At 34.1% G+C, this 16,070-nt stretch overlaps 6 protein-coding genes and 2 non-coding genes across 8 annotated transcripts; 5 read left to right on the top strand and 3 right to left on the bottom strand.

Moving 5' to 3' along the window:
- Positions 1-130: 130 nt before the first annotated feature.
- Positions 131-220, bottom strand: NDAI0Ltrna4P. The gene is given in 2 exon segments: positions 131-167; positions 184-220. It is a non-coding gene; the product is annotated as a tRNA-Pro (tRNA).
- A 533-nt stretch (positions 221-753) lies between these two features.
- On the top strand, positions 754-1,953 carry NDAI0G00610 (uncharacterized protein; the record flags this gene model as incomplete). Its single annotated transcript, XM_003671032.2, has 1 exon — positions 754-1,953. One exon carries the CDS (start codon positions 754-756, stop codon positions 1,951-1,953), a length of 1,200 nt encoding a protein of 399 aa, XP_003671080.2.
- Positions 1,954-2,240: 287 nt separating this feature from the next.
- Positions 2,241-3,707, top strand: NDAI0G00600 (integrase catalytic domain-containing protein; the record flags this gene model as incomplete). The annotated part of the gene is made up of 1 exon (XM_003671031.2): positions 2,241-3,707. The coding sequence occupies one exon, from the start codon at positions 2,241-2,243 to the stop codon at positions 3,705-3,707; it is 1,467 nt and encodes a 488-aa protein (XP_003671079.2).
- Positions 3,708-4,236: 529 nt separating this feature from the next.
- Positions 4,237-4,827, top strand: GPI15 (phosphatidylinositol N-acetylglucosaminyltransferase GPI15; the record flags this gene model as incomplete). The annotated part of the gene is made up of 1 exon (XM_003671030.2): positions 4,237-4,827. One exon carries the CDS (start codon positions 4,237-4,239, stop codon positions 4,825-4,827), a length of 591 nt encoding a protein of 196 aa, XP_003671078.2.
- A 706-nt stretch (positions 4,828-5,533) lies between these two features.
- SGA1 (glucan 1,4-alpha-glucosidase) lies at positions 5,534-7,492 on the bottom strand (the record flags this gene model as incomplete). Its single annotated transcript, XM_003671029.2, has 1 exon — positions 5,534-7,492. The coding sequence occupies one exon, from the start codon at positions 7,490-7,492 to the stop codon at positions 5,534-5,536; it is 1,959 nt and encodes a 652-aa protein (XP_003671077.2).
- A 1,384-nt stretch (positions 7,493-8,876) lies between these two features.
- Positions 8,877-9,617, top strand: NCE103 (carbonate dehydratase NCE103; the record flags this gene model as incomplete). The annotated part of the gene is made up of 1 exon (XM_003671028.2): positions 8,877-9,617. The coding sequence occupies one exon, from the start codon at positions 8,877-8,879 to the stop codon at positions 9,615-9,617; it is 741 nt and encodes a 246-aa protein (XP_003671076.2).
- Positions 9,618-11,841: 2,224 nt separating this feature from the next.
- On the top strand, positions 11,842-15,051 carry NDAI0G00560 (uncharacterized protein; the record flags this gene model as incomplete). Its single annotated transcript, XM_003671027.2, has 1 exon — positions 11,842-15,051. The coding sequence occupies one exon, from the start codon at positions 11,842-11,844 to the stop codon at positions 15,049-15,051; it is 3,210 nt and encodes a 1,069-aa protein (XP_003671075.2).
- Positions 15,052-15,231: 180 nt separating this feature from the next.
- On the bottom strand, positions 15,232-15,304 carry NDAI0Ltrna4T. Its single transcript has one exon. It is a non-coding gene; the product is annotated as a tRNA-Thr (tRNA).
- Between the last annotated feature and the right edge of the window lie 766 nt (positions 15,305-16,070).

The raw sequence follows: 16,070 nt of genomic DNA, 5'->3' as shown, positions 1-16,070 counted from the left end.
AGCCTGTATATAAGATAGATAATATTTAAAGTTTGATATCATAATAAAGAACTGATGAGCTCCATAAAAAAGAATATAAAAACATAAGTTTGCAGCCATCGTTGGAGGAAAAAAGAAACTTTAGAAAGAAGGGGCGAGCGGGGAATTGAACCCCGGGCCACCCGCATACTTTGAAAATAAACTTCCCAAAGCGGGTATCATACCACTAGACCACACGCCCTAAACTTCATAAAATTTTGTAGGATATCCGATTATGATTAGGAACTATTGGCGCCATGCCAAAATGTCACAAAGAAGTATGTTTTATTGTATTATTAAGTGAGTAATTTGCTCGAACAATATTCAAGATAAAGGTACTATTAATATTCTATGGTAAAGGTCTAGACATCCAGTTTGGTACAACGTCTTCTATATCAGACACAAACTACTTACCAAAGATGGAAGGAACGCGAGTGAGTAACAGCACGACGCGACGCGATTGATGAATACCAAACTAGTCAATCAATTCGTATACCAACGATAAAATTATGATCTCGTATTATCTATTCCACCATCGACAAGAATATAAATAGACCCATAACTCGAAGTATCGATTTCACTTTCTCCTGTTATTATTTTTATATTATTATTTTTTTATATACATTTTATTTACTATTTATATTTAAGAAAACCGAACGCTTTTACATACATTAAAACGAGGATATTAAATTACTCTTATTATACCTTATATTTAGCAACTAATCTTAATCTACAATGGAATCTTACAATTATAATATAACAGGATTAACTGGAAACGCTAGGAAATATACCATGGAATGTATGCAACGATCCATAAGAATTGCTGATTCAATAATGGATGGATTAATAAGTTGTCAATTATTAATTGAAATTTTAAATCAATGTATTTACTTTAATACCAAGGCATTAAGTGATGGTGTTTTTTCCGAGGTGGTAGCGCCGCTAACGACTTTAAAGGTGATTTCTCAATCCAAGAGTTTGCCAACCAATTTGCCAAATTCATCATTACGTTTCAATGTCCCTTCTAATGGACAAAAACCTGCATTCGAGAAACCCTTTGTCACACCTCCACCTGGATTGGATTCAACTGCTTATGACGGTTTTAACAAGGGTTTTATCCCAAATAATGCATACTCGGGTTTCAACGATTATGGCGTTCCTCCACAAGCTTCTCCATTCTACTTTCATTCACACATGTATCCAATCATGGGGAATCAAAGAATCCCATTCCAACCACCATTTATGGCTTTCTCTCCTGCATCCAATGTTCCAAGTTTTATACCACCATTTCATCAACCTTCCGATGACAATATTTCTCAAGGAATGGATAGTACTACTTACAATGGATCTCACGCAACAATGCCCAAAATGTCCCAATTTTCCGCTGGTAACCGCTTAATGCCTATCTCAAATGAATCCGAATTCAACGGATGGATCAAAACGTTCATCAAGTACCTTAGACATCAAAATCTAGGTCACGTCATTCCTGATCGACTAGGTAATACTGGTAATATCAAAGAACCCGAAAAGGACTTCATCATTGAGGCATTCAATTATTGTGTGCCATCCACAGCGTACCCCAAATGGTTTCAATTCGCATTAACCAATGAGTATATTGAATTAATTGATGTTATTGGTAGAGCTATGTCACTTGCTGAAGATAAAGCGGGTGTTGACGAAATTTATGAACAACTTCTTGCTGTCAAGTACGATGGCAAATCCGATGCAATTTTGTTTAAGAAACTGCTCAATAGCTTAATCGCTAAAGGTGAAAAAGTTGGTATCCATATTCCCAATGAAGTGTTATGTCAGCGTATTGCCAGTAATCTCACAGATTCCTATAGACCAATTGCTGATTTTTATCGTATGAATTATGGTAATGTTTCTTTAGAAGACTTGCTCGTTAATTACAGATATCTCAGCAGCAGAGTTTAGAACAAAGAAGTTGTCGATGTTCAATTCATTTGATGATGGAGCTCGCCGAAGACACTGCAGTTCATCGGCCGGTACCGTGGAGTTAAGGTGGTGGACATGGTTACGCTTATTACCAGATTTTTTGGTGGATTTTGAACGTGTAGAAACAGTGGAATTAGCTTCAGCAGCAGTTTTTAGATCTTGAATTTTGGGACATCTTTTGGCCGTGTGGCCAGACTTGTCGCAGAATTCACACTTTTTGGGCTGTGATTCCATTCGAGAGGATGGAGATGGAGTAGATTTTGTTGATGGATGAGAGGTTGCAGGAGTTCCTTTTAATGAAACAAAAGTTCTCTGGATCATTTAACGAAGAAATTACAGTTGCTGCATCGGGTAATTTAACGTTCCATTGGCTCAACAACACTTCTCATTCTCTCTATGCGATATCTTCGCCCCATGTCAATCTAAACCTCATTAGCACTGATGCTCTCGAAGATGTTGGTATCATTGTTGACAATCGTCGTAAGGCTTTGGTGAGACTGGATAGTGATGAAGTTCTTGCTCCTGTTACAAAGATTGGTAAATATCGCTGTGTTACTCTTTCCTTCGGTAAATTACCAAAACACAAGTCTCCAGTCCATGTGCTTTCTCAGAAATTTTCCTTAACTTTAATCCACAGACTCTTCGGCCATATTAACGTACGTGATATTAAGAAATCTATTGAAAGCAAATCGATAACCACTATTCGCATAAATGACGTTGACTGGTCTGGTATTGATAAATTCCAATGTAAAGACTGTTTAACTGGTAAACTTACCAAACATAAACACATTGTTGGTTCCCGTTTGAATATCAAAAGTCCTATGAGCTATATTCATACTGATTTGTTTGGTCCGGTGTCCGGTGTTGATATTACTTCACCAAAATATTTTATCTCATTCACAGATGAGAATACAAGGTTTCGTTGGGTATTCCCGTTGAAAAAGAAAGATGCTGATCATATCTTACCGATATTTCAACAATTGGTCAATTATATCAAAACTCAATTTAAGGTAAGGGTGCTCACGTTCCACATGGATCGTGGTTCTGAATATACAAGTACCATGGTCCGTGACTACTTCAAAGATAAGGGTATTATCCCTATCTACACTACTGTCGGCGACTCGTCTTCCAATGGTATTGCTGAACGTGCTAATTTAACTTTCCTAAATGATTGCAGAACTTTGTTATCTTCTAGTAATCTACCTGCCAGTTTATGGTTTTATGCTGTTGACTTTGCTACTTTAAGGAGAAATGCTTTCATTAACTCATCTACAAACTCATCTGCTCGTGCTAAGGCTGGTCTTGCTGGTTTGGATGCTAGAACTATTCTACCTTTCGGTCAAGAAGTTATGATTCATGATTATACTCAAACATCCAAGTTAAAATCTCGCGGTATAACTGGATTTGCGTTGACTCCATCAAAGGAATCGCATGGTTATTTAATCTTTGTCCCAGCTTTACGTAAGGTCATCGATACTTCTAACTATGTTATTGTTGTTCACGACTCTACCTCTTTATCCGAATCCTCTACCCATTCTGTCTTCGATAACTTATTGGAAAGTTACCACGTCACTGACGCTGATACTGATTTGCAAAAAGCCGCCGTTGAAGATGTCCCAGTATCTGATATCTCTCCTACAGTAACTTCTGTTATTCCTGCTGGTTCCGATAATCCTGCCGATTTTTCACAACCCAGTGAACATATTATTGATGTTGACATCTGGCATGCCTAGTCAAAAGTTTAGATCATGCATAAAGTTAAAGCAACATATAATTGAAAGCTCAGTTTCTTAGTACTACCAGTGGAAAAATTATCTTAAGTAGTAGAATCTTGTAATGGTCACTGGCATTTACATTAACGCCACTGCGGTGAAACCACTCTCGTGCTCATTTCAACTCCAGACCCCCAACAAGGTGATTCAGTTGGTGCTCATCGAAAGTCTCACCTCCGACAAGCACTCTCACTTGAATCGTGTAGTTGATGGTGACACTACCTCTCTACTTAAAATGTTGTCTTGTGAGTTGTAGAATTCCATTGACTAGTTTACAACTTCTTCTTGATTGTCGTTCGTTTTCTTGCAAAAAAACGACAAACAAAACGTTTGCGGCCAAATGTGAAAAAACTGACAAAATTAATTATATATTGTATTTGTTGGCCCATTTAGAATGCAGATGAGGAAGACATATATGCAACATATATACATATAGGTACCGCTAATTACCGTCGTTGGTTTCAATTAATAACCTTATGCTAGTGCTACAATGGATACAAATGGATTGTATATAACGAAAAGAGTTAGAAAAAATTATATAGAGCTCATCGAACAAAATGAAAATAATGATTATATTAAATTCACAGTGATACCTCGATCATTTAGTATTCAAAGGATAGCAAGGATCATTTCATGTATTATTATTACATTCCTATTATATTTGAAATTGATAAAGCGCTTCGATTTGACAATCATGCAAGAAAGTTTGATAATAATAGTGATACTCGTTATGATATTATCATATTTTAAAAATCCAAGAATTGAATCATTCACTGTATTAAAAGATAATGGAATACAAATTTCTAAAATTGATGGTTATCTATTCTTACCAATGAAATATAATGAACAATTATGCTGTCAAAACGAATTTTTTCCTAATGATAAAATAATTGATATCATAATTAATGAAGGATTTTACCCCGGTTCACAAGTTATATTCTATATGGCAGTTTTAATTAAAGACTATAAGGAATTGAAATTGCTATTTGATTCAACAAAAATCAAGTTAGATGATCAAATTGAAATATATAATAAATCCAGAGATTGTCTATATATGAATAAAAAACCTTTCGAGAAGTAACTCGATGTAAAAAAGTACAAACAATATAACAGGAATCTATGTGAATATTTGTTTATTACTGTATCTCAAAAAGAATATACTGCTTTCAATATGTCTTGAACTTCCGTCTTTTTTCTGTCATGAAGAATTCGTTGAACTGCTAATTTCTAGCACGTCTTATTAAAAAGCAAAAATGACATCTTCTCATAAAGACCCTTTGCGATATCGTTACTATGCATGGGCATCTATTTATGTGTATTCGTACGAATTTTGGCTATATGCTGTAAGGAAGTTAAAAAACAAGATCTAACCCATTAAAATTGCTAAACGAAGGATATCTCATGCAACTAATGTGATAATGGTAATTATTAAGATGTGGAAACTGGAACAATTTCTTACAGTTTCCTTGTATCGAACCGAAAAAAACAAATCTGAAAACCATATACCATTAACCTTATTTGTCTGCATTCCTAAATAAATATTTATGAAATGTAGATCCATACCATAGAGTTTAAAGACAGAAATGAAAGTACGCCTTCAAGCCAAAGTAAGATATAAAAGAATTAAGCCCATTAAATTTATAAATGTGGGTGTTTATCAATAACTATGCATAATATGAAATACAAATCTAGAATATGTAATATATAATATACTAAAAAATGAAAAACAAAAATGTATAATCTATGATGGAAAAAAAAGAATAATATTTTATCCTTTTCTCTTTAAACTATATATAATTTAAAAATTTCATTGCTTTTAACCTTATTTGATAACAATTCCAAAATGAACTATATGACCAAGTTAAATGATCAGCTCCTTGTAAATAACCTGAAAATTTATTGAATTGTTCACTCATATCACCATGATCACTAACATGTTCTCTTAATTTATCTAAGAATGATTCTGCCAAATCAAATAGTAAAGTCATTGTTTGTTCAAATGCTGGAGATTTATATGGAATAACTAATTGATAAGTTTTACCATCGTGTTCAATATCATTAAATCCATCGAATATTAATGTCCAAAATTGAGAATCCCAACTATTTAATGGTATCATTAAATCTTTTTCAAATTTATAATTTTTCCAAATTAATTTATACAATAATTCAGCTGCACCTGATGTAGCTAAGAACCATGGATTACCTTCAGAAAATCCAACACCATCATAAACATCTTCAGGGTATCTCCCCAGGGCAACACCTATTTTCAAATTTACTCTTTGATGATTAATTGGATAAATCATAGACATTGATCTGACTAATCCAAATAATGTATTTAAAATACCAGAATCATCAATATCAAATGGTAATGAAGACATTGAAATTGGATTATCTTCAGGATCATTCAAAGAGTTATGATGAGAATACAATGAACCTAATATGACAGCAATATCTAATCCTGATCTTGAATCTAAAAAATTGGGACTTTCCACTATATGATTTTTATTTGAATTTATAAAGTAATCTTGTGACAGGATAAAATTTAACATTTTATCATAAGTTTCTTGTAATAAATCTTCAAATTGGGAATATTCATCCATATTATTTTGTTTTCTAATGAATTCTAGTCCCTTTTTCACTGCCGATAATTGAACAATTGTTGTAAAGAAATGTTTACCATAAATTTCTTCCCAAAGGTCATAAGTTTCATCATTCCAATGTAAGCAAATAAATTTTAAATCCCAAAAGACTATTTTTTGGAAAACCTCTAAATCATTAACGAAGGGTAATTTATTATTATTATTGTTATTATTATTGTTATTGTTATTATTATTGCTATTATCTGATGATGATGAAAATGATACTTTGATTAAATCTTCAAATTTCAAATTATTTGATGCTAAATGATTTAAAAGGTTTAAGACTGTTATTGTTCTCAATGCAGGTCCATCATTTTGTGGTCTACCCCAATGAAGATTAAATGCTGTATTATTTGCATACCATTTTGGCTCACCTAATCCTGTCAATGAATCTTTATTAATAGTAATACTCTTACCTGAGGGATTATCTAATCTTTGTAAATTATAGGAATTATTTAGATATTTCAATATTGTTGTTGATAACGTTTTGTTTATTCCTACTTTCTCTTTTTGATGAACGTCATGTGATGACATTATTAATAGATTTGAAGATAAGGAATTCATACAAATTGAACCATCTCTAATCCATTGATAAAAATAATCAGGTTTTGATTTAGATGGAGATGCAATTATTACGCCTTCAGTTACATTAAATTTAGACATTAAATCGTTATGATTTTCATCCGCAATATTCAATAATATTCTTTCGAATGATAATTGACTTTGTTCATTAATCCATAATGAGAAATTTTCTTTGGGGATTGAATAAGGTGAAGTTGGTCTCAAATTAATTCTTTTATAAAATTCTTTTTGGTTCGTTGAAATGGTAGTAGTTAAATCAGGTTTTTTATAGAAATCATAAATTGTTATATTATTTGTCTTCTTTTGTTGAAAACTTTCATCAATCTGATGGTTATGTTCTTGATCAACATTAGAAAGTTTTAGATAAAGAAGGAAAAATAATAATGAAAGGGAGAAAAATGTCATGAATGCCTTGCGTCTTAATGATCTTGTTGAAGGTAATAGTGTATTAGTTGGGTATCGATGAGTTACATTGGTTTCATATCTTCTATATGAAAAATTATCCATTATCCTAGGAGGGAACATTTCTTCACAAGTTTATCTTAATGAAGATAACGTGATTCTCGATGTGTTTGGGTTTCTCTTGTCGATTGAAAAAAATTAGCTAAATTCAAAACTGAAAAAGATATTACAAGTAATTAAAAGAAGTTAGCATTATTATATCACCTGTAATCTCTTTTATATTAATGTATTTCCTTCTTATCTTCTATTTCTTTTTGTCTTTGGAACCTTTTTTGTGACACTTTCCCCTGTCAGCCATCCTCCCACAACTGACGGGTCGTTTTTCCCTTCCAAAACTAGCGACCAGCCAGGGGACCGCGCCGCGGGGGGGGGGGGCTTAGGTTATCACGTGACATATAACCGTGAATTAGAAACTCATACGTCACACTATTTTATTTCCCCAAGTTCTGTCCATCTTTTAATATCCGACGGATGTGAAATTTTTTATGACTTAACGAAGGTCGGTGGTAACGTGTGTAGGTACGTAATATAGAGGCAACTTAAAGGTATCGTTGGAAACAAATCCTCCCATTAAATAAAGATTCCATGTTTTTTGACGTAATTTTAGAATGTCCAATTGTAAAACTTGCTGATTTCAGGAATTATTCGCGGATATTGAAGTCCGGTGTGAGGAGCAGAGCCAACGATGATAGCGACCAGTATTTTAGGCGTTTTGTAAATGTTATCGTATCAAATGGCAAACGATTAGCATCAGATCAGACCAGATCAAACGTTGGGAGGAGGCCCACAGGCCCGAGGGCCGCCCAAAAAAGACGCCACATTTATGCACGTTGACGTCAAGGTGACAGAGGGGGAGTTATGTCAACCCGCCATTTACTTCCCGCAAAAATTGACCAGGCGGGAAAGAGGAGGACAAGAGCGGAGACAAAAACCGGAACTGGCGGTCCCGTTATGGAGGCCCAGGAGGTAAAGAATACATCATCGAGTCATCCGCCTGTCCTTTCATCACCACGTTTGCATCAACTTAGGATTCCCTTTAAAAACAAGTGAAGAAAGAAATCCCGAAATTTTTAATAACATCAACAGATTTGGCTGATTAATTTAGTGGAAGGATTGATTGTTTTCGTTTGGAATGTTCAGAGGGTTAACTTTATCGACGTAACAAGCTAGTCATAGCGAAATCGCAATGAGGAGTAACATAGGTGTTTGCAGCTTTAGCGTTTACAGTACGTACGTCGGTATTTCTTATCAATAAGAATGGTGATAATGATAGTGATGATGAGCCGTCACGATTATGTTGAAAAATTCTTGAATGGAACTCCATTATATATATATAACTTCATAAGTTTCATAGTATATAATTTGCTGAAAACTAAAGCTCCAATAACGACGCAAATTTCCAAGAAAGGAGACAAAAAAATAAAGATACTACAAACAACAAAAAAGAATGGCACCAATAATTAACACAAGTGAGCTTAAAACAAACAGAACAAGACTTCAAGATCCAGTAGAGGAAACTCATAGAGAAAATGGCAATGATTCATCCATCTTTACATTATCTAAGGATTCTAAGTTACCAGATATAATAAATTCTAATTCGATATGGGTAAACAACATGAATAAATCGTATCCATTATTATTCCCTGAATATAATGGTAAGGGACAAAAACCTCACACATTATTTATTGGTTGTTCAGATTCTCGTTATAATGAATCAATATTAGGTGTATTGCCCGGTGAAGTGTTTACTTGGAGATCCATTGCTAACCTTTGTCTCCCAGATTGTAATATTTTTAAATCCACTTTAGAGTATGCTTTATTATGTTTGAAAGTTAACAAGATCATTATCTGTGGGCATACTGATTGTGGTGGAATAATGACCTGCTTACGAAATGAAAGAGATTCTCTTTTGAAACAAGGTTGTTCCACATTATATGATTATCTAGAGGATGTGGAAAATATGTATAATGATCATTTAGAACAAGTGAAAATAATCAAAGGTGGTGAATATGAAAAGGGGAAATATTTGTCTACTATCAATCTGGTTAAACAGTTCGATAGAATTGTTAGTTACGATATTGTTCAAAATGGTATTAAGAATAATCAACTGGAAGTTTATGGATTGATTTATAACGTTCATTCAGGGTTAGTTGATGTTGTTGAAACCAAGACTTTAAAAAATATATGATACTTTAATAAAAAATAATAATGGTGAAACAAAAGAAAAAAAAGAGTTGACAATATTCCTTCCTTGCTAAGTTTAAAGATAAAGGAATCTGAAATCTTCCGATTTCTCATTTAAACAAAAAAAAAACATACACGTTTGTACTTTTATATACCTTTGTCAATGGTGAACTTAAACATACTGCAATAAAATAAAAACATATTATTTATTCTTAACTATCCGTGATTATCCTTTTTATTCTATGTTTTCTGGATTTTTGTTTATATTTTCTTCCCAGAGTGTAATAATTTGTTTAAAAATACAAGAATATTTTTTGTGGAAATTTACACTGAAAAGTAAATAAAAAATTGGTAACATTTTAATAGAGGAAATTTACTTCTTATTGATTGTTCACCGTCAAATATTAACAATATCCAGGTGTAAAATAATGTACAGATATGATAATTTGGCATTAAAACCACAGAGGCTTTCTTTTCGTCTACCTGAGAGTTATCAGTGTGATCTCGAGTAGCGGTGTTGTTGTCTTCACCGGTTACTTAACGGTTCTGTAATGAGGTTTACATTGATCCACTGTATGTTTTTACCGTTATGTATCTTCGTATTGAAGGAAAATCCTTCTGACCTTCTTTTATCTTATTACTTTGTCTATCTATATATTCCACACTGCAGTTCAATTGAAGGGTTGTTCCTGACTACATATATTCCTTCACTCATACAAGGTGAATGCCTAAAGATTTCAAGATTAGTCGGATTCTCCGAGGTTAAACAGTTGTACTTAATCTATGAACAACTATTACCAGTTACCACCCCCCCTTACTTTCTTCTTTAACCACTTGAATGGGTGCTCTGGTGATGCAACTAAATAATTAAATATATATTTTCCTGTGCACCTTGTTATTCCAAAAATATTTTGCAAATTAATTTTAGAAAAAAAGAAGCCATTATACACTAACCCTTTATTATCAGAGGAAATCAAGACTGAAAGTAGCACGAAACTTTTCTCCCTTGGTGACACATTCTGGTTTTATTCACGTGGCGATTTTCTCTTTATTGATATACGTAGTAATATACTAATCTGTAAAAGTAGGGGAGGGAATTTAGAGACTAATTGTGCACCATAGAGAAGAGTTCGGTTTCGACGTCCAATCTTGAATCATTGGAAATATACGTAGTTACACACAACAAAGGAGAATCGAGGTAATAGACACGTAAACTTCGAACTAAGGGAGCCTCCCTTTCTCCTGCTGTCACGTCTTTATAACGAGCAGTCCAGCCGTACCCCGCGGTCACTCCGGACACCGAATCCGAGACATCAGGCTAAAGTTAGAATTTAAGAAATTAGAAACTTTATGTATAAACCTTAACCTTATGTGTGGAAAGAGAAAGTCGTCGAACACAGACTCTGGATGCCAAGAAAACAAGGAAAACAGGGGCTCAAATATAAACACGTAGGGAATCTCCAAATTCAGTTCGATGGTGGAGACAACGGGAACACTCTTGGTACATCCCAGGAAGAGCCGCACTCATCGGTAAAGGAGAACGATCCACGCACGGCGGTAACGGCAATCCAATCCCTAATCCTATTCCAGAATGGTCCATCGATCATACCATTTTAAAGGGACAGAACATCGATGAAGACTAAATGGTTAATGAATCAAACCGTGCATCAAACCTCCTTCAAGACATTGAGTTATTTTCCCATTCCATTCAATTTTTCGCCATTGTTCTCCATTGTTCTCCATTGCTCTTTGTTCCAGACCGAACTTGTCGACGTCTCAAAGTTCTAGACTCCAGTTCCAGAACCTTAAACTCAACTTATATAAATGAAAGCCTAATACCCCAAAGGGAAACAAGTTGACTTCGGATTGCGTTCTGGAAGACGGAAAATTCTTCTCCTGCATACCCACACGTAGACACACACGTTATTAAAAGGGTACAAAAACAAATAGAAAATATAATACACATTTGGTGGCGATCCTCTCCATCTCTTTTCTCGAACTACAAGAATAAGAAGAAACTATAACAAATAAATAAACAAACAAACAAACAAACAAAAAGCAATAACTTAACTAGAAACTCCGAGAATATAAACTCAAATATCTTTTATATGGGTACATACTCTTATCCTATCACTTTTCCCAATCACAAACTTGTATTTTACTTAAGAAGAAGAACGGTCATTCTTCGAAAATACAGTGTATAAAACAACAACAGTATAAAAATAAAAATGTCTATCAATCCTTCGAGCGAAAAATATCCTCGACATACGTTTAGTATATCCCAAGTTAAACTAAGAGATCATCCATTAGATGATTATCAAAGATTATTCTTTGCAACTCTAATGTCAAAAAATGATAAACCATGTGATCCAAACCAAATTGTAGATTTACATGTTAAGAAAGTTACATATAAATCAAATATGGCACAAAATTTCTCTAACCCAATATATCTGCAAGATAGTGAAGGCATGTCTGCTGCAGATACCACAAATACTACTTCAACGGAAGTTTTCACTAAGAAAGGATCGAAGAAGACTAAAAACGTGTTGGAATGTTTTGAATATCAACTTCCTGACATTCAAATGTCTAGTATTAATGGAAATACTGATTTTTATAGTCTCATTACGGATTCAAAAATAAGGGAAAACCTATTCCCAAACGATGACTGTAAAAATAGATTTATTGAGGGTAAAATTATCAGTCATTTAAATGGTAATGATAATAAAACTAGTAGAAGGAACTTTGATAAAAACGATAATCACTCACAAGGCTCCATGATTGGTAATAAGGGCTCCAAACAAAGAGGCGTTGAAGATGACGAAGGGGAAGACAATGACAATGAGAATCTCCGCCCTGAAAAACCATTATCGAATGTAATAGATTCACTTACGAAAAACCAACAGTTTAAGTTACAAAAAATCGGTTATAATTTAAATTTAAATGAAAATTTAATCAATGCAAATAATTGTATTCTTTGGTCTCATAATACCGGGTATGTTTTTTTAACCGGAATTTGGAGGTTATATCAAGATGTTATGAACGGATTGACAACTTCTGCAAGAACAAATAGAAAGGATGAACAAGAAAACGAATCATTATTAAAACAATGCCAGTTGGCTTTCGATTTCATAATGTCAAATGCATTCTATGAACCCACAAACCATCCTCATCCTCATCATATCGATTTCCAAATTAGGAAAAGAAATAGATCGAATTCATATCCTGATAATTCATTAAATACTATGCTTCAATTGGAAAAAAATGAGAATAATGATATTGAAGGATATGGGAAAACTGATAATAATAAGGAAAAACCTTCTAAAGTAGAATCAAATAAGAAAAGAAGGCATAGTACTATTCCAACTTCCTCTTCTGGTAAAGCAGCCCTTGGTCCCAACAACAATGAAACTTATTCCGATTTACATTGGAATAATATATCAAGTAACATCAAGAATTTCCTTTGTGATTCATTCAAGCAATATTTAACTAAAAGGGAAAACATTCCAGCTGAGACTTTGAAGAATTTAACTTTATCAATGTTAATTCAAAGAATTAGAGGTGGTTATATCAAGATACAAGGTACGTGGTTACCTATGGAAATTTGTAGATCATTATGTCTTAGATTTTGTTTCCCCATTAGATTCTTCTTGATTCCAATATTTGGCCCCGACTTCCCAAAAGAATGCGAATTTTGGTACGATGTACTTCACAATGAAATGATTGAACAAAAATTTGAACAAAAATTAGAAAAAAGTCAGTTTTTACAACAAAATGCTCAACAAGGGAAAGAATATCTTCGTAGTTTAAAGAGAAAAAATGCAGATAACAAATCAATATTTAAAAATAATATTTTACAAAAAAAAGATGGAGAAGATAATGATAAAGATCAAAAATCGAAAGTGAAAAGAAGAAGAAAATTAAAGCCAAAGGTCTCTTCTAAAAAAGAAAGACGAAATTCCGAATCATTGTCACCAATGAGTTCAAATATTAATACGAATAATATTCAAAAGGGTAATAATGAAATAATTCACCCATGGCCAAAATTGCATCCAGAAATGAAACCATTTCCCACGAATAATGCTCAACCACAGATTCCCCAGCACAACAACAACAATAATAATACAGGTAGATTCCATTCTTTGTCTTGGTCAGCTGCTGATTCTTACAATAGAAACCAATTAACTGGAGAAATAAAACAAGCTTCCTCCAACTTTACGTTACCACCTCTTAAGTCGGTGATACAAACATTACCACAAAACGAGGATCAAAATATGCCAGGAAACCAAACTCGTGGGTTGACTTTAGAACAATTCCAATATTTACTACAATTGGATCTGGTACAACAAAAAGAATTTCCTAACTCTCCACCCTTTGTCGAGCGCCTTCCAGAACATTTAAGAGGCGAATATTTGATGCTTAAGGACCAACAACAAAGATACTATTTCGAAAGAGAACAGGAACGGTTAAGACACTACCAGGAAGTTCAGCGTTTACGATATTATCAGCAGTACAATAATCCAAGACAGACAATAGATGGTGTAATTTTACAAAATCAATCTCCATTAGTTACAGAACCATCTATTCGTACTTTATCAAATCTTGCTACCTTTTATACTACTCATGGTCATCAATATATGTATCCTAACCCGATATCCATTCAACAAGCTCCCCAGTGGGTCCCACAGCGACAAAGTCAAGAGCATCATCGGCACCAATCGCAAAGTGAACAACAACAAGATCAGCCACTACCACTACCACATCCGCAACTGCGACAGGAACCACAACCGAAACTCCAACAACAGGTATCCAATTACTATAATCTACAACAGCAACAGCAGCAGCAGCAGCAGCAGCAGCAGCAGCAGCAGCAGCAGCAGCAGCAGCAGCAAAGAGCTCAAGAACAATATTCAGGGCAACAAGTACAGGGACAACGAATGTTTGGGAATAGGCGTGCTTCTTGGGAACAACCGGGATCGGTTAACTATGCTCAGTTTTTAGAGCAACGACAAAGTAGTGGCCCGACTGCAAACAGTCATTATTTATTACAAGAGCAATTTTCTAGAAAACAAGAACAACAAGGGCAACAGGGGCTACAGGGGCAAGATGAACCAAGAGTTCCAGTTTTTGGTTCAACGATAGCTCCTTCCTCACATAATTATCCTGGTGTTTCATATACTAACTATCAAATGACAAGTGGTAGTGCAGGAAATACTAATGCGACAGTCTCGAGCAAAAACGGTGACGACGCCAAAAACAACACCAACAACGCTACTATTCCAGTGGATCAATATTCAAGGTACATGCAGCAAAGGTATGAACAAACAGGGAATATGCAAAGTCCTGTTCCAAGATTACTACAACCAGAACAACCGAAACAAAATGCATCTAATGCGGCCTCTTCTAGAAATCAAAAAAATTCAAATAAGGAAGTGTTGTAAAGAACACCGAAAAAACAAAAATAAAATTTACCTTTAGACTTCGTCAGTAGTTTTAAAATTGTTATTTATAATCATAACATTTTATGTACAGTTTATTCAACATAGTGTAAAATTACATTTTTTACTTTGTATTTCTCTGGTTTCTTTCCGATAAATTTAACAAGAAATTGAAAAAATAAATGCTTCCAATCGGATTTGAACCGATGATCTCCACATTACTAGTGTGGCGCCTTACCAACTTGGCCATAGAAGCCGAAATTTCTGTTCTTTGTTGTATTGAGGGCTCGGATCAGTGCGGTTTCAGTGGCGAGATACTAAAGTTAAATACTTAATATAAAGACTTGCAGTGGAAGCGACTTCTTAAGTATGCGAGTATCTGCTTAATTCAATTATCGTTATTCTTCTTGTCCTATTTAGTATATAATTATAAACATATATAATTATTAAGGACATAGTATTGGGATCTTATTAAGATCATCTTACTCGATATTTATACGTTTCTAAAACGTGTTTATTATCGAGGATTCTAGTATACAATTCTGTCGATCAGTTTGGCTTATTCAACTTCATTAGTTATTTCCTCAATGGGTAATTTCATGTATTGTGATTGGGTGTGCATCATGTTTCAAGTTAGTTCATGTTTCAAGTTAGTTCAAGTTAGTTCATGTTTCAAGTTAGTTATTCTATATCGGATGCGGCACTCGTATACCGAGATGCAATGGTAGGGGAAATCCGGTTATTGATATCGGATAGCGGGTTAATCGAGTTTGACCTAAAGTAGTGATTTCACAATACCAAATTCTTCTGGCGTTTTACACACCAGGCAGTCAATAATCAGTAGGAAATTTAAAACCCAACCAAACTATTACTCTGTCAATCAGTAAATGCTCGAACAATATTCAAGATAAAGGTACTAGTAATATTCTATGGTAAAGGTCTAGACATCCAGTTTGGTGCAACGTATTCTATAACAGACACCAACTGATTACCAAAGATGGAAGGAACGCGAGGGGGTACCG

Source organism: Naumovozyma dairenensis, chromosome 7 (assembly GCF_000227115.2).
Source record: "Naumovozyma dairenensis CBS 421 chromosome 7, complete genome".
Taxonomy (NCBI): Eukaryota; Fungi; Ascomycota; class Saccharomycetes; order Saccharomycetales; family Saccharomycetaceae; genus Naumovozyma; species Naumovozyma dairenensis.
Note: the sequence above shows the minus strand (reverse complement) of the source record. Positions and strands in the feature narration are given on the sequence as shown.